Source organism: Pararge aegeria, chromosome 9, assembly GCF_905163445.1.
Source record: "Pararge aegeria chromosome 9, ilParAegt1.1, whole genome shotgun sequence".
NCBI classification, from domain to species: Eukaryota; Metazoa; Arthropoda; class Insecta; order Lepidoptera; family Nymphalidae; genus Pararge; species Pararge aegeria.
This window is the reverse complement of record NC_053188.1, coordinates 17,931,488-17,959,141: the sequence shown is the minus strand read 5'-3', so window position 1 is coordinate 17,959,141 and position 27,654 is coordinate 17,931,488. Positions and strand designations below refer to the sequence as shown.

The window sequence follows — 27,654 nt, the reverse complement described above, 5'->3', positions numbered from 1 at the left end:
TTTATCTTTCGTCTGAAAATAAGGTTTTTGCTACATTAAATTAGTGATAATTATAATAACTGAACCGGAAAATTTTAAATTTAAGTTTATTTTTATAACTCTTGGTGATAAAGTGTTAACCTTAATATAGATTGTTGTTTATTCGTGCCAACTAAATAATAATTCGGATTCAAGTATAACAGTCGTTGCTCGTACTTAAATACGTTTATTTAAACAAAATAATAACAGTTTTCACTGATATTCCATTTTTTCTTAATTGTCTTTTAATGTAAACATTATTTTTTACATTTTAGTGTAAAGACAAAAAAATAAAAACTAAATAAAAAGAGATTCTGTTTATGTTTGGGTGTTTTTATTATTTTCTTAAAAATTAAAAATAAACTTTACACTAAAAAGTGGTGTAAAACATAGTTTACATTATAAGACAGCTAAGAACAAAAAGACACCATTACATATTTTTATAAGAACTAAGTCGATGAACAATTGAGACAAATTTGAAATTTTTGATTGGTTTTCTTTTTTTTTTTTTTAATAAATTAAACAATGTTTAATAAGTGTATTGCTTTGGTTATGTGATTAGTAAAATGCAGTTAAAACTTCTTGGTGTGGTCTTAGTGCTGTGTTTCATACATTTCACTTATGTGTATGGATTGAAGGCCAATGATACGGGGGTGTGCGCCGTGACCAGAAGGTATTGACTTTATTATTATTACACACAAAAACAAAATACAAAAAGAAACACAATAGATACAATAAAAAAAAAATAAATAAAAAAAAAACTATTTTAGGAGGGCAAAGACGGTCTTATCGCTAAAGCGATCTCTCCCAGGCAACCTTTGGCGAAAGTAGTTGTTATAAGGAATGAGTGGTGCGGAAATAAAAATGTATACCTACCTGTATACTACACATATAATCTTAATATATATAAATCTCCTGTCACGATGTTTGTCCGCGATGGACTCCTAAACTACTTAACCGATTTTAAATTAAATTGGCACACCGTGAGCAGTCTGGTCCAACTTAAGAGATAGGATAGCTTAGATCTTTAATTATAGTCGCAATTTTATTTTATTGCAAATTATTTGTCTTTAATTAATTGACAGTCACATGTTATATATATATATATATATATATACTACTATACTCATTTAAGGCTTAGCAATACTGAATACTTTTAAAAATAAAATCAAACGCAGACGAAGTCGCGGGCAACAGCTAGTTATTATATATAATACATATTGTTCATACATATAATAATTCCACTGTAATCCACTCCGTTTTCCAATCAATTCCTAAGATTGTTAAACTTTAAAATGATGTTGGAAAAGTGCAATCTGCTGAGTTTCTTGCCGGCTCTTCTCAGTGGAATCTGCCTTCCGAACCGGTGGTAGAGCCACTACAAACAGACTGACTTGACGTTTCAAAAGTGCTTATTGATTAGGCCTACTTGAAATAAATGAAATTTGAATTTTATAATAAACAACATACTATAACGAATACATAAGAAATAGTTTTTTTTAAACGACTTTTAAATAGAAGCAAGGCCTGACGTATGTCAGCAGGTAGAGATTTCCAGAGTCTGACACAGTTAACTGTAAAAGAATTACTATAACATTTCGTACTTCTATATAAAAAAAAAAAAATTTCTTGGTATACAATAAAAGTGTATTCATTTACAAAATTTATGCTAGGTATTAGTAACAATTAATAATCGGGACTATTTATTTTTATTGTTTTTTGTACATGCCTTTGGTCCAGTGGTGAGCATGTACGACTGCAGATCACGAGGTACTGGATTCGATCCAGGGATCACGGGAGTCGCGGAGCCGATGAATAGATTGGGGTTTTCTATCAAGAAATTCTTGGTACCAGCCCACAGTTTGGAAATTGGCGGTGATTCAGCCCTCGGGAAGAACGTTAATCGGTCCTTTGCCTATCTCTTTCGACTACGTGTGGGCGGGAATAGACACACCGTTTTTGCGCACCCAATTAAACATAAACCCAACCCAAAGTAAATTATACTTAAATCTACCGTGTAGTAGTAAAATCTCTGGAGATTCACCAACGTGATCGAAATCGGTCAAGGAAACTGTGTGTGTGTACATGTAAACAGTTTTATCAAATCTCAGAGCACTGACGCACAAGTGGAAATAAAAACTAAAATTCAAAATTCATTTATTTCAAGTAGGCCTAATATAAGCACTTTTGAAACGTCAAGTCTGTCTGTGTGTAGTGACTACCACCGGTTCGGAAGGTAGATTCTACCGATAAGAAGCCGGCAAGAAACTCAGCAGTTGCTCTTAACCAACATCAACAATTTACATTTAACATTTTAACATTCATTTTTCTATCTTGTGAGAGATGAAAGCGGAGCTTGATGCTTCCTAGCTACCTTGTCATAAAGAAATTCATCAATTGTATAGTAACCTCGCTGTAATGAATGTGTTTTAACATATTCTTTAAACTTATGCATTGGTAGGTCCAAAATTACCTTAGGAATCATATTACAAAAAGCGTATACAAATGACAAATGACTTCTGTACCTTTCGCAGACTATATGCAGATGTTACTAATTTATGACCATTTCTTATAAGTCGACTGTTTACTTTACTTACTTACTATACTTTTTGTTTATATAGACTAATATGTTGTCTTACATATACTATATTGTTATAAATATATTTTGAGGCTACCGGAGTCCGGAAGTATTCCTATATCTTTAAATTTTTCTCGGAGGGATTCACGTTATTTAAGTTTATAACGTTATATATTGACCGTACAGCTCTTTTTTGCAATAAAAATATTGTTTCAATATCAGCAGCTTTGCCCCATAAGATCCCGTAAGACATCACACTATGAAAGTACGCAAAGTAAGCAAGTCTTGCTGTTTCTACGTAAGTCTAATTATATGTGTATTATACGGGGTAAACTTCTCCTATTCCATGTTCACATGCTTTGGCAAGTTGAAAGTTTAATTATAAAATTCAAAATTCATTTATAGTATCCCTTGTGAGGGAATATAATCGTAATATACTTATATATTTTTCTCATGCCCGTGCTAGCCCTGATGAGCGGTGAAGATGGGCTAACCCTCTCGTTGACCCTGATATGCAATTAATTATTCTTCGTTACAGTGTAAAGAAAACGCAAAGACGTGTGTACATCGTGAAATATAAATGCGGCAGGAAAATATGCACCACCAGGAGAAGTAAAATAAAGGTATGTGTTCATCTAACATTAATAATAGATATTTATTTATTTATTCAATTACAAGTCCATAACAATGTCATATAGATTACACTATTGTCCCAAATGTCAACTGCTCATAGAACTTATAAACAAACGATAGAGTTCTGAGGTAACGAACATTAAAAAAAAAGATGGAAACCGAATTGATAACCTCCTTTTTGTAAGTCGGTTAAAAATTATACGTATCGCTCAATCATATTTATAATAAACAAACAAAAAAAAAGTTACTTTAAAATAAACTAAAAACTCTTTCTTTTCTATTACAGGATTACATAGTTACGCAGAACGATATATTATGCTGTACGGGTTATACGTATTCAAGCACTTTGGACGCCTGCTCACCTCTGTGTAGCAGGGGCTGCTTAGGCGGTAAATGTACCGCCCCAGATGTATGCACATGTGAGCCCCCAGCTACGTTGGACCAGGAAAACAAAAACGCATGCTACCTACCCACATGTCAACCCCAATGCATCAACGGTCTGTGTACTGCGAATAACACATGCACATGTTCACATGGCTACGAAAATGTTGACAATACATGCCAACCAAAATGTGATTCTTGTACAAATGGTCAATGCATATCTCCGAATAATTGCGAATGTAATGAAGGCTATATAAAGAAGAATGACTTATGTTCCCTTCCAATCTGTCAACCTCCATGTATTAATGGAACATGCACGGTGAACAACTCGTGTACATGTTCACGTGGCTACGAAAATGTTGGCAATACATGCCAACCAAAATGTGATTCTTGTACAAATGGTCAATGTATATCTCCGAATAATTGCAAATGTAATGAAGGATATATAAAGAACAATGGCTTATGTTCCCTTCCTATCTGTCAACCTCCATGCATTAATGGAATATGTACGGTGAACAACACGTGTAAATGTTCACTTGGCTACGAACAGGTTGATAATACATGCCAACCAAAATGTGATTCTTGTACAAATGGCCAGTGCATATCTCCGAATCATTGCAAATGTAATAAAGGCTATATAAAGAAGAATGGCTTATGTTCCCTGCCTATATGTCAACCTCCATGTATTAATGGAATATGTACGGCGAACAACACGTGTACATGTTCACGTGGCTACGAAAATGTTGACAATACATGCCAACCAAAATGTAATAATTGTGAAAATGGCAACTGCAGTGCCCCAAATAACTGCAATTGTTTAAAAGGCTATGCCAAAAGTGATGGTGTTTGTAAACCGTTGTGTGTGAATGACGTAAATCTGACGTCAAATAAGTGTAAATGTGTTATCGGGTATAAAAATGACAGTGATGGTTGTTATAAGCCGTGTCGTGAAGACTGCGTAGTTTGTGATGTTAGCGGAAACTGTACATCCAAAAATAATTGCGGGTAAGTGGTTATTAATTTTTTAGTTCATACTAAACTGCCTCTTTTATCTAGTGGTTAGTATAGTCAATTACGGAGCACGAAGTGCCGGGCTTGATTCCCAGTTCCCCTTGGATCGGTTAACCTACACATTGACTACAATCTCAAAGGGTCATCTTGATGCTGTCTAAGATATTTTAGACAAACCTGTTAGGGGTACCAGGTACCCCCAACGGGTGGTACAACGTATATGAATATATCCCTAATCGGTTACAATACGGCATCGTATCGGAACGCAAAAATGCTAAGGTTTATGTTATGAAAACCTGTTGGTGTTAAGGCTTGTACCCAGAAGTGGGAATAGTGGATGATAGTGGATGATGAATATGATAGTAGTAGTAGAAGTAGTAGTAGTACATATATAGTAGTATACTTCGGCATTTAATATAGATTATAATCGTCGGTTACACTATATCTAAATACCTTAGATTAAACCATAGGTTAAAAAAGCAACCCAAAAAAATATTCACGAACACGAATCGCTCAGCCGCCTATTTTGTTTGTATTCTGTAACTAAAAGTCAGCCGTAAACATTGTTATTATAAAGAAATTCATCAAAATAATGATAAGAAAGAAAGACTAACATCCATATCCCTATCCCTATCCCTATCCCTACTAATATTATAAATGTCAATGTAAGTTTGTTTGTTACGCTTTCACGCGAAAACTACGTAACCGATACTCATGAAACTTTGTACACATATTCTTGGAAGTGTTAGAAGTATTATAGGATATTTTTCATCCCGACATTAAGCTCTGTTCCTTTGGGAGAGGGGATGAAAGTGTTTGACGATTTTACACCATAACTCCGACAAATTATAACCGATTTAAATAATTATTTCTGTACTATAGAGGTTATAATATGTGTTTAATTTTGCCCAAACTTTGTGTTGATCTGAATGTGGTTAGAGATAGAGGACAGAACTCCTCTGCGGACAGCAGCAAACCCCTCATTTAAGGCATACCGATACTGAATACTATAATTTTTATAAGAACTACTACTAAATTGAATGCAACATCAGAAAACAAAATCAAACGCAGACGAAGTCGCGGGCAACAGATAGTAAACTATAAATCAAAGTCTAGGAAGTGCATGCTATGTATACCCGTGCGAAGTGAGGGCGGTTCGGTAATCCCTACTAATGTTATAAATGCGAAGGTGTGTTTGTTCGTCCGTATTTCACACCATAACTAAATAACATAAATTGTAGCCTTTTACTAAGTAAGTTAACTTAGTAAAAAGCTACATTTTATCCGTGGAAAATAAGCGGGTCCCAAGAGATTTGTAAAATCCGTAATAAACGCGGACAAAGAAAGGCAACTAGTATTATCATAAAGCATGATGTATTTAAATTCAATGTCCCCGGGCAAGTTGGCAGCTTCTATGATGTTTATGAAATGAGTGCGTCAACGCCGCACGCACGCGCATGCAAATGTCATAAGCATCCTGCGTTGATATGCTGTGACCCGAATGCCGAGAGCGAGAGAACCCTGTGATAATCTGCACCCCTGGTTTAACTTGTCAGGTTAACAAACTTAACCTAGCTTTAATAAATGAGTTTAAAATTATGCATTGGAAGCTGAAAATTTACCGTTGGAGTCAAACATTTGTAACAATTTCTAAATATGAGATAAAATGTGACTGCAATAATTTGAACATTAGAAGTAAGAATAAACTTACAGTGCAATATACTAGGTTACATAAAATTTATAATTAAAGGAAATTGCATACAATCCTACAACAAACTACCCATTGACATCTTGTTGTTGATGTCTCTTAAAAAGTTCAAAGTTTGTATTAAACGTAAGCTTATAGAAAAGTTCTATTATAGTGTAAAGGACTATGTAATCGATAAAAAAGCTTGGGTGTAAATTATTGCTCTAACCAAGTCGCTCTTCTAATAGTTTTAAATGACAATGTGAATAAGTGATAACAATAGAAAAACACCCGGCCAAGTTTGTTGTGGGCTTCTTTCTTACACCAGGACGTGTTTGGAACCCTCGTAGCTTTAGTTTTAAGTTTACGAATATGGTTACTGCCATCATCTCACTACCCCGTACTTCTCATGTAATGTACGCATCAAAAGGGCCACCTATGGGCCTACATGAATAAAGATATTTTTGACTTTGACTTTATATTACAACGACGAACCTGCGTGGGCGGAATAATTACAATGTCGTTAGCGATATAATTAACGAGTAAGTAGATATAGGAAAAGTATGAATCACCGCACATCAGACGAGCATTCAAATCACCATTCATCCGTAAAAGGACGATGGCGCCGCGGAAGTGTGCGATTTGCTTTACAAAAAAATATAAAGCCATATTGCCTAATGTATTACCATGCAAATCTGGCAATACCCGGAATATGTTTTTTATTTTCCTGGTCGGGCTTTCCTATTCGGGTAAAAAGGCGTCATCTCCTCGAATGAGGCCTTTATACTTTTAATAATCTGTATATCAAATATAATTCACTAGCCCAGCGCGGTTTTCCCCATTGTTTTAAATAAAAGAACTGGGATTACCTATCAATCGATTCGGATCTAGGCAGCCGACTGTCGAAGTGGGCAGCGACCCGGCTTTCTGAGTCCATGGCCGTGGGTTCGATTCCCACAACTGGAAAATGTTTGTGTGATGAACATGATTGTTTTTCAGTGTCTGGGTGTTTATCAGTATATTACAAGTATTTATGTGTATTATACTCATAAAAATATTCGACAGCTATCTTAGTATCCATAACACAAGCTACGCTTACTTTGGGGCTAGATGGCGATGTGTGTATTGTCGCAGTATATCTGTTTATATTTTATATTTTATTTAATTCCCTCACGCTCAGGTTGCCTTTAGAAGATAACTTTTACTGACGATACCGCCTTTGCAGAAATTTCATCAAAATTGGTTCAGTCGTATGGTTTTTAAATGAAAGTTAATGGAAAATATACGACTTCGGTTTCAAGACATTTATTTCTCAAAAAGAAGTTCACTTACAGTGAGAATACAATAATATTTTAAAATTAGTAAACACAATATCCAATCCAAGTGCGTTAAAAATGTACAATATTATTAAAAAGTAAAAATGTTTGCGGGTGGTTAAAGAAAAAGTTAGCGAGCGATAATACAAAGTTCAAAAACAAGATTTTAAATATTGGTAAACTTTTAGTGTTAACGATTATCTCAGGTACATTATAGTACAACAGCACTCCCTCACAGTATTCTGTTCATTCCATAATTGGTTCTAGTTTTATATAGTAAAAAATTAGTTTTACGTTTTCTTAGTTTGCTTAAGCTGCCCTTTCGTGGGGACAGAGTTCAATCCTCTAAATTTTAGCAGTTACGTGCGTTTTTATTAATTAAAAATGACTTGCTTTAACAGTGAAAGAACCCTGATATGCCTGAGAGTTCTCCATAATGTTCTCAAAGGCGTGTGAAATCTACCAGTATGCACATGGCCAGCGTAGTAGAATACGGCCTAAACCTTTCTCATTCTAAGAGGAGACCCTGTAGAGGGCTGGTAATGAGTTGACGAGGATGATTCTTCGAGCAGTGGCGTGCACTTCATACATGCACACAGGCGCTGCCTACCCTAACATTTTTATTTAAATATTGGATAGAAGCAGGTGTTACTTTGCAGAAAACCATGATATATCATGAAAATTAAGCTTAATTGGCTATACTCCGCGAAAACCAGGAGAATCTGTATGGTGTAATTTATAATTTCTTCAATCATTATACTGCACACCAAACAGTTCTTCGGCAATGTACCCTCTACGCACGTTTCGCTCCGAAACCACATCCCAAGGAGATGTTGACTTTACGATGAATAATTGTTAAGCAAACATCACATTGCCGAAGAACTGTTTGATGTGGTGTATATGGATTGAAGAAAGTATAAATTACACCATACAGATTCTTCTGCTTTTCGCGGAGTATAGCAAATTAAGCTTAATTATCATAATATTTTTATTTAACTTTGATAGAAGGGTGATTTCGCCATTTTATGCCATCTTCTTGTTTTATGTCTAGGTAAAAAGCCCGTACATGCCACTGACTATGAGTGAAGGAGTCAGGAGGAGTTTTGGCGTTAATAAATAGTTTACCCTAGTAATAAGTTAACTAGGAAACTCATTAGTGCTAAAGTTTTATCCATGGAAATATTCCATCACCATGGAATCGTTTCATTACCGCCAACCACAACAATAGTTCTCCCATTTAGAAGCACAGAGGATTTTTATACCTAAAATAATACCATAAAGGCTATAGTTGCCTGAATCTCGCTATCAGAATAGTTACAGGTTGATAATAATATGCATAACAGTGTAAATAGCAATTATATAAATGCAATCTCTGTTTATGTTTCCCTATGTGAAGTTATACTCTTGCGTCATAACGAACTAGGATATGTTCTTAAATAATGATAAAGTACATCGTAATGAATAAATAAATTAATAGTAGCTATTTATGCAACTGTTTTTTTTTATTTATGCAATTAAATGTGGTATAACGGTTATCATCATCATCACATCAATCCATTATCGGCCCACTTCTGGGCACGTGGGCCCAGTGCGTGCGGATTGGACTCCACACACCCTTGATAACAATATGTAGGACTTTCAGGCATACAGGTTTCCTCACGATGTTTTCCTTCACCGTTGAAGCAAGTGATATTTTAATAACTTAAAAGCGTGCTTGGATTCGAACTCGGCCCCCCGAAAGTGAAGTCGAGCTCCTATCCAATGCGCTATTATCGCTTCACGGTTTGTAAGGAAACCTGATGAACCTTAATGATTCCATGGAACAATTGTATATGTTAAAACACATTTATTACAGCGAGGTTACTATACAATTGATGAATTTCTTAATGACAAGGTTGCTTGGTAGCATCCGGCTCCGCATTCATCTACCACAAGATGGAAATAGAATGTTAAAATGTAAAACGTAAATTGTTGATGTTGGAAAAGAGCAACTGCTGAGTTTCTTGCCGGCTTCTTCTCGGTAGAATCTGCCTTCCGAACGGGTGGTAGAGTCACTACAAACAGACAGACTGAAAGATTCAAAAGTGCTTATATTAGGCCTACTTGAAATAAATAAATTTTGGATTTGAATTTGAATTATTATTTACTAGCTGTTGCCCGCTACTTCTTCTGCTTTTGTTTTTCGAAAGACATGTGCCTCATAAACGCACTTTATGTATTTAGGATAGCTCAGCCTGGTGTAAAATCGTCAAACACTTTCGTCCCCTCTCCCGAGAGAACTGAGCTTAATTTCGGGATAAAAAGCATCCTATATTACTTCTAATACCTTCAGGAATATGTGTACAAAGTTTCGTGATGATCGGTTTAGTAGTTTTCGCGTGAAAGCGTAACAAACAAACTTACATTCACATTTATAATATTAGTAGGGATTGATGTCAGTTGGAGTATTTTCGCTGTCTGATGATAATATCGACGTAAAAATTTAAGTAGTGTAACTCGTTAAATCGTTGAGTACCTCTTGAATTATGATATCACCATCAACCCATTAAATTTATACAGATTCAGAAGGGTTATTGCCCACCATGCCAAGTGACAGACACTGTGGGTTCGATACTCGCAACTGGAAAAATGTTTGTGATGAACATGAATGTTTTCAGTGGGTGTTTATCTGTATAGTAGTATTTATGTATATTATTCATAAAAACTATCCTCAGTTATCTTACTACCCATAACACAAGCTACGCTTACATTGGCGCAAGATGGCGATGTGTGTGATGGCGATATATTGACGTAGTATATTTATTTAAAAAAAAGTGCTTATTAAAGATTTTTAATAAGATTTTCGTTGTTAATCAACATTTCTTAAATGTAGTTCATACCGCGGGTAGTCAAATTCTGCCCGTGACATCCAACTTGACATCTCGTACCTACACTGTCCCGTCGTGACCACGATCCATGCAACTTGGTCGAAATATCGACAAATCCAAAATATTATATACCCGTTGAACTATATTTAAGAATAGTGCTTATTAGTAGAATTCAGTTTAGTTCAGATGCTCTTAAGATCATTATGGACAACTCTACGGCATAGAGGTTTCCACTGGACGTTTTCCTTTACCGAAAAGCAAGTGGTATTTAATTGCTTAAATTAGAAACGCACATAACTCCGCAAAGTCAGAGGTGCGTGCCGGGGCTTGAACTCGGTACCTACCCCCGAAAGAAAAGCCACAAAGCTTTCACCGCTCAAAATATTAGCATGGACTATTTTGGATTTTTTTTATTTGGATTAATATTTTGGATTAGATTGCTAAACTTAACAATCACTTGTTACTTAACAATTATTCATTGTAAAGTCAAAATCTCCTGAGGATCATAGGATGCTCCGGTTTGGGAGCGAAACGTGCGTAGAGGGTACATTGTCGAAGATCTGTTTGGTGTGGAGTATATAGATTAAAGAAATTATAAATTACACCACACAGATTCTCCTGCTTTTCGCGGAGTATAGCAAATGATGCTTAATTTTCATTATCTATTTAATTTAGATTATTTACATCGCTAACATTGTATATTACAACATAAAACCTTTTTTACTTTAACTAAGCCACTACGGCGTCAAAAATGTTGCACTTAATTTGATCGCCTCTTATCTTAGTGATAGAACACAAAAGGTATGCATAAAAGACAGATAAAAGTCTCAGGGTACATCAACCTTAATGGGTGTCCCACAAGGCTCAATTTTAGGTCCTTTTCTATTTTTGGTGTATATAAATGATCTCCCACACCATGTCAGTAACACTTGTGACATTGTACTGTTTGCAGATGAGACATCTTTAATTTTCATGACTGACAGAAATAAAGACAATGGGTGGGTGTGACCATATCGAGACACTAGCGGGTTATCTCAGCTCAGCTGCTTATGCTGTCAGAAAATTTAGACAGTTAAAAGATGTTAAAACTGCTAGGCTTGTTTATTTTGCATACTTCCATAGTGTAATGTCGTATGGGATCTTGTTATGGGGCAGAGCTGCTGATATAGAAACTATATTTATACTACAGAAAAGAGCTGTGCGATCGATATATAAACTTAGATCACGCGAATCCCTTCGTACCAAATTTAAAAAAAGTAGGTATACTTACAGTAGCCTCGCTATATATTTATAATATTACTATCTTTATTAAACAAAACATAAGTAGTTATAAACAAAAAGTCGATATAAACAGTCGACTAACTAGAAACGGACATAAATTAGTGATCTATCTGCATATCGTCTGAGAAAAGTACAGAAATCCTTTGTGGGGATGGGTATATGCTTTTATAACATGATAGCGAAGGTAATATTAGATCTACCTTTACCTAAGTTTAAACAATATATTAAACACATTTAACAAATCGTGGTTACACGATTGATGAATTCCTTAACGACAAGGCTGCTTGGAAGCAGGCTACTCCGCTCTCATCTCTCACAAAACGGAAAAATTGTTGAAAAACTTTAAAATGATGTTGGAAAAGAGCAATCTGCTGAGTTTCTTGCCGGCTCTTCTCAGTGGAATCTGCCTTCCGAACCGGTGGTAGAGTCACTACAAACATACTTGACGTTTCATAAGTGCCTATTAATTAGGCCTACTTGAAATAAATGAATTTTTAATTTGAATATATTTTATATTTAGGTACTGTTTTAGTTGGTAACTTTGCTGGAAGTTTGTTATCATACTCATTATAAATAATTGACTCTTCATGAATGATTATTTGTTCCCGCTTTCATGATTACACAAATGCGGGGCTTTGTTTAGAGTTTTTTTGAATAATTTATATTTTAATATTATCTGCACTTAACAGTAATGTGGTATGGGATAAAGGAAACGTTTCAATGACAATGTATTATAGCTAATTACAAAGGATTTTGTATTCATATAAAGAACTCAGTTTGTTAATTACGTGAAGTTAATAACTTCGTTATGTTATTGTAGGTCTCGCTCGCCTTTATTTATTTATTTGTTTATTTAAATAAATTAACTGCATAAAATCACGTCTTTGTCGGTTTGGTAACTAGCTACGACCTAAGAACCTCCCACAAGAACAGACCGGGGGAAATTCGGAAATAATAAATTCCTAAATTTCCCTGCTGAGGATAGGACAAGGAACCTCTCACTTAAAACCCCCTAAAAACCGGTTAGCCCGTTACACTTACCAACTGGTGAGATTTCAGTCAAGGGCTAACTTGTCATGTAATAATTAAAGTACTCAGAAGTCACAACGCGAACTACGCTAGAAAGATACGCATATATATCCATCGACATATAGTCAACAGGGTGTATTTATTACGCGAACAATTTCGTGTTTTGTGATTGGTCTGTTTTAAGGCCGCTGTTTAGAATTCGAATGGCCACGCCAGCAATTAAACCCATCGAATTTGTGGGAACGCGTGCGGAATGTAAATTTTATAGTCGATCGGCAATCAGTTAGATTAATTTATGATATGCGAAATTGTTCTTTGACACACTTCGTTTAAGTAACGTGCATAATCTATAAAGAGGATATAAACACAACCTTTAATGTTATACAGTAAAATGCCTAGAGCGATTGCCTCGCAGGTCTAGTGGTGAACAGCGAGATTACGACACACTTGATCAATTTCTTAATATCAAGTTAGATTGAAAGCAGCCAGCTTCGCTCTCATCTCCCACAAGATATTGGAAATAGATGTTGATGTTGGAAAAGAGCAACTACTGAACTACAAACAGACATACTTGACGTTCCAAAAGTGCTTATAAAGTAGGCCTACTTGACATAAATGAATCTTGAATTTTAAATTTTTTGATCATTTTCGACTGCAAATCACGAGATTGGCCGGACTGTTCTAGTCCGGTCAACTTATAACATTGTGTCTTTGAACGCAAGATTACTCACAGTCTTTTCCTTTACGTATAAAGCAGGGGATATTTAATTGCTGCTAAATTAATAACGCACATTACTAGTTAAAGTTAGATGTCCAGGGACCGAATTCGGTACCCCCAAGGAGAAGCCAAAGCTACTTGGCTATCACCGCTTGTATAGGAGGTAAGAAAAAAACCGGCTAAGTGTGAGTAGAACTTGCGAACTAAGGATTCCGTACCATCTATAAAAATGGCAAAGAAAGACATATCTGTTGAATCGGAGCCGCCTTAAATAATATTTCTTTTTCTGTTTTCAAGTATTTGTTATCATAGCGGAAAAACAAATACATCTGTGAAAATTTCAACTATCTTACTATCACGGTATCTGAGTGACAGACGGACAGACAGCGGGTCTTAGAGTAATAGGGTTGTTGTACCCCTAAGTATGGAACCAAATTTTCTTGTACCCGTGGGAGAAAAGACGCCCACTGTCCATTCGTGTACACTAGTGCACGACGCAAGCGCAGTATTCACGTCTCGTAACATAAACACGTTCCGGCGGATGTCTATAAACTTCTTCGCGTTATGCAAAATGTCATTGTTCTTTGCGCAGTTTCGCTACACCTAGCGACTTGTTAGCAACACATATACTCTTATAGTCTTCGCACGCTCAGGTTGCCTTTTAAAGATCACCATTATTGATAAGGCCGCCTTTGCACCCTAGCACTAAGTACTATTACTGTTTTCTTTGCGTTTTTCCTATGGTGTTGTGTTGCAATAAAGTTTCTCTATGTTTGTTGTGCTATCGATAATTAAACAAAGATAATAATAAAAATACGGTTTTCAACCTATTAATCCTTAAAATGTAATATTTTTATATCAATCTAAAAAAACGAAAATAGTGTAAAAAAATCCTCGGTCTGCGTTTATAACGGTTTTTTACAAATCCCGTGAGAACAGTAAGTTTTCTTGAAATAAAAGTAGCTTAAGTTACATACTCTCCGTTCTTTTAACTAACTCTATGCCAAAAAATAAAGCCAATTGGTTGCTTAGCTAGGGAGTAAAACACGGACAAACAAACGCATTTATAATATTAGTAAGGATTATATACGAAAATCGAGCCTTACCGACCCTTATTCAAGACCATTGAGATTAAAATTTAAAAAAGAAAATTCTTTAAGAAAACTTTTAAATTTACAGGTAAATAACTTTATAGCGGAAAGGATCGAAGGTATTTTCAATTCTAGTTAAATTGCTAAATTATTTGCAAATAAAAAAAAAACTATTCAGTTAGGTGGCGACGGTATTAATAAAAAGAGTCCCCGGATGACGTTTTTATGCGCGTTTCTAAAGGTCGTCGAATTACTAGCACAGAATCGATTTTTTTTTATATCTCTAGTTAGCCGTTGATAATAATGACCTGGTGGTAAGTGATGCTGGAGTCTTAGATGGTAGCCGGCTATTCTGTTATCGGTATGGCAGTTATATTAAACTCATACTCCTATTCGGTTTCGCGGCATCATACTGGAATGCTTGGTTTGAAGTAGCTTCCAACCAGACCAGACCAGGAATTAATAATTTCTGAACTCACTCGGCGCTCAGAAATTATAAATTACAATATTGCCGTGCTCCAATATTTCGGATAGAACTTAGGATCTTCCACTAATAAGACCACAGCACTCACCTCTGCGCCAGGAAGGTCGTCAAAGTCGCTATACTTTTTACAATGTACCATTTAGAAATATGATAGCCCTTCCTTCAGATCTGTCTGTTAAGTTAAGTTTGAGGTTTATGTACAACAGAATTGATACTATAATGACAACAACAAATGTTGTGCAAATATACCAAACTAATTCGTTGGCCAAGGTAACTGCCCGCTCTAGGATCACCGGTAGACTCGATAACCCTTTTCGATAATTCTTTGAAAAGGGCTCTTGCCTCCGGACCCAATTTTGGCCATCCAGAGGGGCAATGCTGCCAGCATCTTAGGAACTGTGCCTCGCTGCGGTGGTTTCGAGGACGTTTTAGATTTTATTTAGTTTTTAAATAGTTTATTTTAGGTTATAGTTATGTATTAATAAAAATTATATTTTAGAGATAATCAAATAAATAATTAATTTGTCAATATACCAAAAAACATTTGTATGTTGTATTGAAATTCATCCCTGAAGCGGTGATGGCCTAATGGTTAGAACTTCGGCTTCACATTCTGGGGGCCGGGTTCAAATGCACGGCCAGCACGCACCTTTAAGTTATGTGCGTGTTAAGCAATTAAAATATCATTTGCTTGGACATTGAAGGACAATGCCTGATAGTTCACCATTATGTTCTCAAAGGTGTGTGGAGTACACCAATCCGCACTGGGCCAGCGTGGTGGACTAATGCCTTACTCTTTCCCACTATGGAGACCTCTGTTGTGGGTCGCTAATGGGTTGATATGATGATGATGCTTGACATTTATCCCTACAATGCAAACATGACCCCGAACGAACACTTTCGCATTTTAATATCGTTAAAGATGAGCTTGAAGCTCAGTCGGATCAGACAAAGGATCCCGTGTGCTTAGAAACTGTTTTTTTACGATCCCGACTTAATGATTCACAACGCACAACGTCCTGTATATTAATCGCCCATAAAGCGTTTAAAGACGTGCCAACAAGTCGGCGACAACTTTTTATCCGGAAATATAAATATATTCTTCTCCTTGCCCTTATGCCATTTTATGTGGTGTTGGTACAGCATGCCTCCTTTTCTGACTTGATGACAGCCTTTTTATTTGGGTTTTGGCATAATATAATATATAGCTACAGATATAATCGAAAGTTAATTCGTTGATAATCATCCTAAATTTTACAAATGAAGTTACCATGGCAATTGAATCTAGTTAACAAAAACCATTACTCAGGAGCACCCTACTTATGTAATAGGCTTTCGTGCATAAGCCAATACCTTATAATTGTTTTCCATCTTCCATGATAACCGTCAAGCTCAAGTTAAAGAATCCTTAACTACTTCTTCCACCTAAAGCTCAATTCATTATTTATTTACTGAAAAAATAAATGTGGCTTACGCGTTTCTTCGCGAATAAAACGAGCTATAGCTCACCAACTTTTATTGTCAAACTAAGGAATGTGTGAAGGTGAAAAAGGTCAGATATCAATCCAAGTTGGAATGGAAGTTGGCATGTCTAAAAACGCTAATATGACTCTGCCATAGTATTTTGTTTTAGGGTAGTTAGTGTACTATACTTAGTTGCGTCCTTGGAACGTACGGCGCCGATCGTGTTAGTCAATTATCTTGAATAAATTAATAATATAATAGTAAATAATAATAATAATCTGTAAATGATTTATTAATAGTGTGTACGCTATCAAAGTATCTTTCAACACAAGTGCCGCTAACGTAAACAAGTAACTGTCAATATTAATATAATTAAATTATTAGGATGACTATTAATAATTCTTACGGTCAATGTCCTTAGTTTATTCGTAGATTATTCTAAAGAGTGCTAGTTTGTAAAGTTTAGTGGATATAAAGTTTTGGAAAGTTGGCGCGGTATCAAATTTTTAAATTTTGAGAAAGTGGAATGTGCACAAATCTAATTTTAAGAATCGCTGACTTCACATTTATATTTATTAAGAATATTTCTTTTTAATTTAAAAATGATTAAGTGCTTTATTATTCTTTGAGTAAAAGTAGATTAAATTAAAGTGGGAAACGTTAATCATGATAATTTATAGTTTATTTTCAATAATGACTTCTTGATGGCTTTACTTAAAAATTAAAATAGAATTTGTTTAACCTTTACATTTTCTCATAAATTTTAACTAAAACATGATTATTGTTGTGATCTAATGCAAATTATCTCACTAATAATATCTTTATTCTTTCATCCATATTCTTTCCATTGTGAATCGTAATGAATAATTTGGTTACATTAACAAGGCTACAAGTAGGTTTCTACCCCTAACGTCCGATTTAAAGAAAATACGTGTACTTCAGTGCACATAAGTAACCAAAAAAAATACATACCTATGTGCGTCGCGTGAGAATTATTCTTGGAATATTATCTACGAACTTATATCTGCAAATTTGAACTGTTAGACGGCTTATATTTTCTGTAAATATTAATGTCAGTTTGTCATTATTATTATGTGTTTACTAATTGGAATTATATAAAAAAGAAGAGAAAGCAAATAAACAAAAAAAAACCTGTCAATTGTTGGGCCGACCCGGGACTCGAACCTAATATAGAACGAACTTTTGGAATTTAATCAAAGTCAAAATCCAAAATATATTTTTTCAAGTAGGTCCATAGATGGCACTTAGGATCCGTAAATGACAACTGATGTTACGTAATGAAAACTGTGTACATGATAGTGAGGTGATGACGATAACCATCCAATCTTTTACTTTGTTTTTGTGACAAAGCTCATCCGGGGAAAAACTTCCATTCTTATTTCTGCCGCTAAGCAGAATTGTTCATCATGAATTAATTGTACGTAATGTATACGGATTGAAGTAATTATAAATTATACCATACAGATTCTCTTGCTGTTCGCGGAGTTTAGCAAATTAAGCTTAATTTTCATAATATATTGTGGATTTCCGCAAAGTAACGCCTGCTTCTATCCAATAGTGTTACTTTCATTCTTGCAAAGTGTTGCTCTGTTTACAGGTACTTGGTCCGTCAATGATTAATAAAAAAAATGGTTGTTTGAATTGCGTCACTGCGTATCGTTCATGACTTTGGACAGTTCTTTCTCTTAAAGTTTTGATATCAGGAAAAAGTTGTTTTACAAAAGTTTTTCGGGTCCCTTAAGCAAGCCTCATTCTGTTGGAAAATACTCGGAGATACATACACGCTTAGCGATAACTAATATGTGGGAAACCGTTAATTAATGTATATTAAAATTATTTTAATGTGCAATAGTTGGTACCAGCGGAAGTGATAACGCGCTATCGTGGATCGCCACAGCTTTATGTCTCAATGCTCAGTTTATTATGTTGCTCGCCATTATTAGCAAGTGATTTGCAAAATGGAGTATGGGTTTCGATTAGTGTTATATTTGACTATTGTGCCTGTGTTGTGTATCGGGGATCTCCAGCAAGATGTTAGTACGTGTGAGGAGCTTGATGAGTGAGTTACATTTTACTTGACACATTCATTACGTTTAAAATAAATAAAAATATACTACGACAATAGCTTGTGTTACGGGTACTGGTACTACTTCTTTTTTTTGGCGTGTGGAAAAGCTTTATTGCTACCTCCGACCCTTGGGCAGGACGGAGGTTATGTGGGACTCCCTCCTCTAAAAGGGGTATAACCTAAAAACTTCCACGGCATCGAACAGGGAGACCCGTACCCTGTAATGGGCCGGTAATGGATTAACTTTGATGACGATGATAATTTCGATAGTTAAGAAGATAACGAGAAATTAAAATAAGTTTGGTTTGAATATCGCTCACGGGTCGCACTAGGTGGCAAACCGGAAAATTGCGAAATGGCACTTTGAGAACAACTTTCAGGCACGCAGGTTTCAACGTGATGTAGTCCTCCACTAAGGCACTGACGCCGTTAGATATTTAATTTTCTAAAACGCACTTAACACCGTTTAGAGGAATCGAACTCTGTCAAGAGGGTGGCTACAGTAACAAAGAGGCTACTACAGTTTTGCTGCACTGCTTACATATTAATAATTTAAACTAGCTGTTGCCCGCATTCTTTGTCCGCGTTTACTACGGTTATTCTAAAAATTTCTTGGAGACCCTGAGAGATTGGACCCTGGAATAAAAAGAAGCCTACGTTTCACTCCATTCTTTCAACTTAATCTGTGTTTAAAACAAAGTTAATGGGTTGCTTTAGGCGTTAAGAAAGGACAAACAAATAAACAAACTGAAATACTAGAGTATTTTTAATTATAGGATAGTAATAGGTATAGTATATAGAGGTATTATAAGCTGTTTAACATCGTCCGCGTTTTTTAGTTTTTGACTATTACAATACACTGTGCTACAATGTAATGTCTCTTTGTTACAGGTCGAACGAGGTATGTAAAGTTTGATTGCCAGCTAACATGCACAGCTTCTCGATCTTAAGTCATTTTCTCGCATTTTCTCTACGAATTACCATTCTTTTACTCAGTAGCTTGTAACAGGGTATTTAAGCTGGCAGATTGTACAAAATGGAAAAAAAAAACTCCTGTACGTGTTATAAGAAAAGTAAGGATAGGCATTGTTAGAGTTATAAAAAGCCGACGCAGAAGTTTTTATAACTTGTACTGGTGATTTTCTCCATTTTATATCATCTGCATACCCTGGTCATACCATCGATGCACGCCACTGCTTTCACTGATGTCTTCTTGCCTGAGAGATATAGTATAATAAGAAAATCTAGTAATCTGTATTAATAATTAATTATTAAAATTTGTTTTGGACGTATTGGTACACCTACAAATATAATAACTTTAACTAGTTTCGTCTGGAGGCTATGAATACCTATTTTATATAATACCAAAACTAGCATGATAAGGTATATAATTAAGGATACTATCATTGTTTTAAAATTTTCACACCACTCGCTCTACAATACCTTACTACATGGGCAAGCGTAAATAGGCAAGCGGGTAAGTTACGTTGTATCGGATTCCTTAGAGGCGAACATAAAATCTGTTGATTCTAATATTGCTACCTTGCTCTAACGTGTGACGGCGTCCCTGACAACTATAGAGAAAAGCTTGTAAATACATCACTCCAAAACTTGTTCTTATTGATTCACAAGGTGTGAAAAGGAGAGGATTCAACTCAGTTTCGGGCGCCCCTAAATCCCTCGCTACACTCAGTATTCTAGATACAACACCCTCGCTACGCGAGAGCTACTCTAAAATTCCACGTTTTCTTAGGATGGATCCCACCCGTAAGTCATTGCTTTACCCCCTAGTTGAACAGTCTACTATTGTAAATGATTCGCGTCAGCGGACATTGCCTAGGTACGCGGTTCTACGAGTTTTCCCCCGATTACATATCTAGATAAGTTTTACTGCAAGAATTACTTTTCAGGTTGTATGCTGCGATGGATATTATTGGGATGAAGTTACCATGTTATGTAAGCCGTCGTGTAGACCCGGCTGTGGAATAAACGGAGTGTGTGTCGGTATCAACAAATGCAAATGTATATCCCCTTACGTGTGGAGAGAAAGAACTTGCCTTCCACCCATTACATGTGATACTCCATGTACAAACGGGAAATGTAAGGATAATACATGTACATGTGACGTAGGCTACGTACCCAAAAACGCAACGTATTGTGAGCCGGAATGTCGAAAATCCTGCATTAACAGCTTTTGCGCAGCTCCTGATAGATGCAGTTGCTTGCGTGGGTACACACAAAAGAACCAATGGGAGTGCGCACCCTATTGCGATAAATGCGATAACGGTGAATGCACTGGACCAAACATTTGTAAATGCAACGAAGGTTATTTTAGGCAAGGTGACAAATGCGTTCCAATCTGCAAAGGAAACTGCTCCCATGGCCATTGTTCGCAACCTGGTGAGTGTACATGCGATGCAGGATATGCAAACCATGCGACAGACAAACTAACCTGTCGTCCTGTATGTGAGCCTAGTTGTCTCAACGCGACTTGCATTTCACCGAACCACTGTTTATGTGCCCCCGGTTACATTAAAACAAAGAACGCATCTGTTTGTAAACCGAAATGCGATTATTGCACGAATGGGGATTGCATTGGACCTAATGTCTGTAGTTGCCATAAAGGGTATGTAATGATAGGTAAAAAATGCAAGCCAGTTTGCTCGAAAACTTGCGTCAACGGATTCTGCTCGGAACCAGATAAATGCACGTGTCTCCCAACTTACATCATAGATGACAACGACAAGTTTAACTGTAAACCCGAATGTGCGGATTGTGAGAATGGCAAATGTACTTCCCCTGGTCGGTGTTTCTGCAATGAAGGATATGAAAGACGCAATGGTAAATGCATACCTTTTTGCTCAGAACCGTGTATAAATGGTTATTGTAAGTCACCTAACCAGTGTGGTTGCCACGACGGCTACAAAATGAACTATACTATGGATTCCGCAGTTTGTTATAAACCATGCCTGAATCCTTGTGATAACGGAATCTGTAATATCAATGGAGAATGTATTTGCACTTATGGTTACAGCAATGATACTGGATGCCTTGAGAAGAATAACGAAACGTAAGTATCTAGAAGGTTTTTATATAATTTTTATATTTTCCATCTCACTTCTAAGAGGATTTGGAGAACCTTTGACCTTCTACTTCAAAGTATAGGAATCCTCCTGAATATCACCATCACTTCAACCGCTTGACATCCAATGCTGGACATAAGTCTTATGTACGGAGTTCCAAAATCTATGGTCCCGGGCCGCTTTCTCGCGGCTCCCAGCTACTCGTTTGATGCCGTCTGTCCACCTCGTCGGAGGCTCACCAACGGTGCGTTTACCGGTTCGGTGTCGCCATTCCAAAACCTTGGAACCCCACCGTCCATCGCTCTCCAAGAATTGCTGTTGGAGCTGATTAAAATATTTTCCATAGTAGGTAGTACTCGCAGTCGCAGTGCCGTCCACTACAGCCCACTTGGATACACAAGCCGTCGGAATCCTTTTTTTTGAGATTATATCTGATTTACCCTAATTAATTTAACAGCGTAACGCGGGCTTGTTGGCAAGCCTCGGAATGAGGCTCTGCCAATAATTTTAAACCTAGAGCTCAAGAAGCGAAGGGCGCCTCATTTGAGGCTGAACCTCGGCTCAGGCGATGATTGAAGTGACAGAAATTCGCACGTCTCTGGGGCCGTGGTGAGAGCCCACGTCCGAATGAGGTCAGAAGTTGATTGTGTGTCCTGATAGCGAGCGTTGTCAGTAGGTATCTGATCGTCAGTATTGGATTGGTAAAGGATATGTTTAGGCCGCAACTACGTTCTCAATCGGATTTTAATTAAACGTGCTGCGATACGACCGTTTGCTGGTTAGAAGGCACACTGTTACGGGTATGCCTATAACAAGATGTTATGCTGTTGTTGTTTGTTTGCAGGATCGATTGTAAAAGCTGCAAAGGAAACTGTACGGATGAGGTTTGCAAGTGCCCGGATGGCCGAACGTGTGAATTGGTTATTAAAGCTCAGAGAACAGGGTAAGTGAGGTTTTATTACCTAAAAATTTTGCAATATATTCTACGTGACGTGATCGCCGATCTGTGGTTTTTTTAATTAAAATTCAAAACATCATTTATTTCATATGGACCTAGTTTATAAGCACTTTTGAAAAGTCAAGTCAGTCTGTTTGTAGTGATTCTACCACCGGTTCGTAAGGCAGATTCTACCAAGAAATAATTCTTTCAACATCATTTTATAGTTTCACAATCTTTAGAATTTTTATATTTTGTCAAAGATGAATGCATTATTAATGGTGGAATTGGCACAGTAAACTCGCACCCAGGAGGTAGATTTTTATTTCTCTACGAGTTAGCACTTAACTGCAATACTACCTTATTGTAAGTGATGATGCTGTCTAAGATGGTAACGGGCTAACCTATTAGGTTTATGGGAGTTTTATTATCGTACATCGTGGCTTAACGGTGTATGGCTTGGCGGCATGTTTTTGTCGGTAATGTGGTAGCTAGTTACGGCAAAAGCCTCCAACCAGACCTGACCAGAGAAAATTCAGAAATTATAAATTTCCAAATTGTTCCTGCCGGGAATCAAACCCGGGACCACCGTCACCCAGGATGTCTTAACATAACCATACCCCTAACTGGTAAGCACGTCACCATCTTAGACTACATCATGACTTATCAGTAAGCGAGATTGCAGTCAAGCGCTTATTTGTAGAGGTATAAAAACAAAACTTGAAGCTGCGAGCTAATTACACTAAAATTGATAGAGTCAAAGTCAAAGTCAAAGTTAAAAATAGTAGGTCCAACTCGCCAAACGCGTCCTGGTCTAAGAAGAAGCCCACAACAAACTTAAACGGGTGTTATTCTGTTATCGCCATCTCACATTGTCATTTCAAGTTGTTAGAAGAGCAACCTGTTTAGAGCAATAATTAACACCCAAGATTTTTTATCGATTACGTAGTCCTTTATAGTATAATAGGACTTTTCTATAAGCTAATTTATAGACTGAATCATAACTTACCAGCAGGTAAGATTTCAGTCAAAGCGTATTATTAAAAAATATATTTATTCCAATTTTGCAATACAGGTTGGCTGGGCTGGAGTTGACATGGATCCTGGGCGCATGTATCGGAGGACTCCTCTTCATCTTTGTCATCGCAATCATGGGACAGATGTGGCGAAAAAGACCGAACGCTAAAACAACTTATGCCGGTAAGAAAATATTATTTTTCACCTGTAGATTTAGTACAACAATAAAAGACTCATGTTTAAGTTTTTGATCGGATTGGAAAGGTGAAAGCATAATGCTCAAAGAAATCGGGACCACATCAAGGAAAGAATGCCTCCAGTAAGGCTCGGCTCTCTGCTTAGTATGACGTTTGGAGAAGCAGGATTTTTAGAGTACTCCTTGTTCGCTGTATTACATACTAAAAATCCACGTGAGAAACCGTTCTCGAAGAAAGTTAATTCGCTCAATTTGATACTATGCTATGGTCTATTTACTTAGGATGAAGCATTTCGAGTCGTTAATAACAAAACGTCACACCAGCAGGGCTAGCACAGGCAGGAGAAAAAAATTTATATCCCCACTTATCCCCAAGTTTATCACCAAAGGATAACAGTAACAAATTTTATCTTTTACATTTCACAAAAAAATATGGATTATTTACAACTCAAAACTATTTTAAACAATACATACTTATCCAATTATACAACGTGTAAATAAAAGCCGAAATAATACTTCAGAGGCTATAGAGGTACATTATTTACTGTCTCTGAAACTTATCTGTGAAACCGAAACGCTAATAGTTTTTGAGTAAACCACTGCCACAGTTTTTACTATCAGACACAGCCCTAACAGCATGCAAAAGTAAAATCAAGTGACTCGTGTCATTTTATTAGGTAAGCGTCGCGTAGCATTGGTACTATATACACGTGTCGGTCTTTTATCTTCAATAGGGTTGACATAAGTTAACACTTAGAATGTATTGAATTCGTTTGTATGGGAAAATAAATATGCTTCTTTTCATTGAATATTTTTACAGGGTGATTCCTTATGAAATTTACTACCGAATTATGAAATAATTTCAAAGGTTGAAATTATTTCATAATTCGGTTACACGTATATATTACATACGTTTTGCATTTTATGTGGATATAAATTTTAATTCCCGGATAAAAAATTTTAACTCCCGAAAATCAAACTACATACATTATACACACATACTTACATACATTGCACTCGTGCTAAGACGAGGCGGGTCACTAGTAAATTATAAAAAAGAAAAATAATAAATGTTATCATTCTAATACTATTCCAGAAAAAAGCCGGAATGGTAGCTTGGATTCACGGCGCCTGGTACATTAATCTTCAACGACAAAACATTATACACACATACTTACATACATTGCACCCGTGCGAAGCCGAGGCGGGTCACTAGTAAAATATAAAAAAGAAAAAATATAAATGTTATTATTGTAATACTATTCCAGAAGAAAGCCGGAACGGTAGCGTTGGATTCACGGCGCCTGGTACATTAATCTTCAACGACAAGAAAGCTGATGAAGATCGGTACAGCAGTTTCGACAAAGAATACGACGACGAAGAAGAAGATAAAAACGAACAGACAACAGAAGGACTTCTTTATGGCGATGTTAGGTATGAAGACGAAAAATTGTAAATTTCACAAAGATCTTGCTAATACTAATTTAATCAGATGTAGCCGAGTTGTTTATGTACATTTGTAACTACATTTCACAAGTGCGGGTTGGGTCGGATAAAAAAAAATGGTTATCAGTTCGGTGCATTGAGAAACATGCTCATACTGTCTCGCAGCGCTGTATATGTATTTATGTTTACTGAAAAAAACAATCTGATAAGAACCTTAAATTCGTTCAGCTGTTTAAGAGGCGCCATTTTTTCAATCCAATTAAAAACTTTCGATATAGGACACAAATTCATATTCATTTATTTGCTGAAAACATGACAAAATATTGTATATATCAAATCTTAAAGTATATTAATATATTAAACATGTCCACCACTTAATTACAAATATAATTAAATTAATAAAAAAAAAATTTAAGAATGGCATCATCATTATGGTTACCCATTGCCAGGCCACTTCAGGACACGCATCTTCTCCCACAATGAGAAGGGTTTTGGCCGTAGTCCACCACGCTTTCCCAGTGCGGATATGCGGACAGTTGGATAAATAATGTCATGTAGGTACGTTTTATTGGCATTAATAGGTATATTTGGTGTATATCAAAATTTAAAATACCAAAAAAATAAAAATTCAAATCTAATGTACACCATGTCGCTACTACGTCATGTTGCTACGAATTATAATTGCTAAAATCAAAGAATTATTTTAAAGAGTAATAAACCATACATAACATTTATCAACCAACCAGTAATGTAACTTTTGATAATATTCAAAAAAAATTCTAATCATACCATTTTTGTAAATCAGAGCGAAGCAAACCGATCATCGTTGGGGCGTAAATTTTATAGTGACGTGATTTGCTTCCTTTATGTTATCGATACCGACATATCAACCCCGAGTACTGACAATAACGAGAAGCGAATATTTATTATATAAATTGGGATGTTTGACTCATCTTCGTGCTAATTCTCGAGAGCATGTAGGAATTATTAATAAAGTGTACACAAAAGAAACATTCCCTGACGCATTGGTAAGTGCTGTGGTATTACAAGAGGAGTCCCCGGGTTCAATACCGGGCGGGGGCTATTTGGGAATGGATAATTTCCGAATTTTCTCTGGTCTGATCTGGCTAGGTTACCACATGACCGACACAGACGTGTTGCTAAGCGATTTAGCGTTCCAGTTCGATCGGACGGTTTCTACCGCGTAGAATGGGGTGCCATACCAAACAGGTGAGCCCACCACCATTTTAGACTGCATCATCACTTAACACCAGATGAGATTGCAGTCAAGGGCTAACTTGTCGCTACATAAAAATACCATTTGATAGAAGCAGAGCGAAGAGGTGCATTATTAGCTCTTATGTGTATCTCATGGATTTATTTATTATTTTAATCCCATGTCGAAATTTGTCCGAACATCCCGAATTTGCCTTAATTAAGCTTATCTGTATTTTGAATAATCGACTTCGAAATTCGAACTGACTCTTCAGTTTGAATTTGAAAATCGATTTATATAATTAACTGACTCAAAATAGACGTTAAATTGGACATTAATAAACATTAACGCTAAATATTTAAATTAGTATTCAAAAGACGTGTGACTTTTCGTAGAAATACAACAATGCCCTGTCAATCTCACTACTTATTTCAAATTCATATTGCATTGAAGATGTAGGCAATGATAAAGAGTAAGAACCTGAGTATATTATACGAGTAATTTTCTAGGTTCTCTGATGTGCAAAGTACGATAAGGGTTGTTGAACTTTTGGCATATTTATCATATATGTAGTAAAATGGCAATAAAGTTATGGAAATCATATTATGTGAAATAGTGTGCGAAAAATATGTGAGAGATAAGATAAATCTGTTTTGTACTTTTTAAAAATCTGAGCTATTGCGATTTATGTCTCGAGCAAAACCACGGTTTTCATGAAGTACATAGTTAATTAGTATGGAAGAACTCAACGAAACATATTATATTTAAAACTGTTTGCTTTAAGTAACGTAAACCTAAGGTGGTTATACCATGAGATATGTATGACGTACACTATTTTATTTTGTAGCGACTTTCAAGAACAAAGCATGCCACTACCAGTTAATCGTAAATAAATACTATTTCATCACACCAACCCAGTACCGGCTCACTACAGAGCACGGGCCTCCTCCCACAATGAGAAGGCGTTAAGGTCGTAGTCCACCACGCTGGACTAGTGCGGATTGGTGGACTCCACACACCTTTGAGAACATTATGTAGATCTCTCAGGCATGCAGGTTTCCTCACGATGTTTTCCTTCACCGTTGAATCAAGATAGATCAAAAAGCATAACT

The 27,654-nt window shown here is 36.2% G+C and overlaps 1 protein-coding gene across 1 annotated transcript; it reads left to right on the top strand.

Annotated features, from left to right (window-relative positions):
* Positions 1-581: 581 nt before the first annotated feature.
* On the top strand, positions 582-27,543 carry LOC120626231 (multiple epidermal growth factor-like domains protein 10). The gene is made up of 7 exons (XM_039893646.1): positions 582-691; positions 3,135-3,219; positions 3,516-4,615; positions 20,545-21,717; positions 22,575-22,673; positions 23,743-23,867; positions 25,149-27,543. The coding sequence occupies exons 1-7, from the start codon at positions 585-587 to the stop codon at positions 25,334-25,336; spliced, it is 2,877 nt and encodes a 958-aa protein (XP_039749580.1). The 5' UTR covers positions 582-584; the 3' UTR covers positions 25,337-27,543.
* Positions 27,544-27,654: the final 111 nt, after the last annotated feature.

Excerpts from the sequence above, each read along its gene's own strand:
- LOC120626231 (XM_039893646.1), top strand. The coding sequence starts at position 585 with ATGCAGTTAAAACTTCTTGGTGTGGTCTTAGTGCTGTGTTTCATACAT. Across the intron at positions 3,220-3,515 it reads CCAGGAGAAGTAAAATAAAG|GATTACATAGTTACGCAGAA; the intron begins GTATGTGTTCAT and ends TTTCTATTACAG. Across the intron at positions 21,718-22,574 it reads CTTGAGAAGAATAACGAAAC|GATCGATTGTAAAAGCTGCA; the intron begins GTAAGTATCTAG and ends GTTTGTTTGCAG.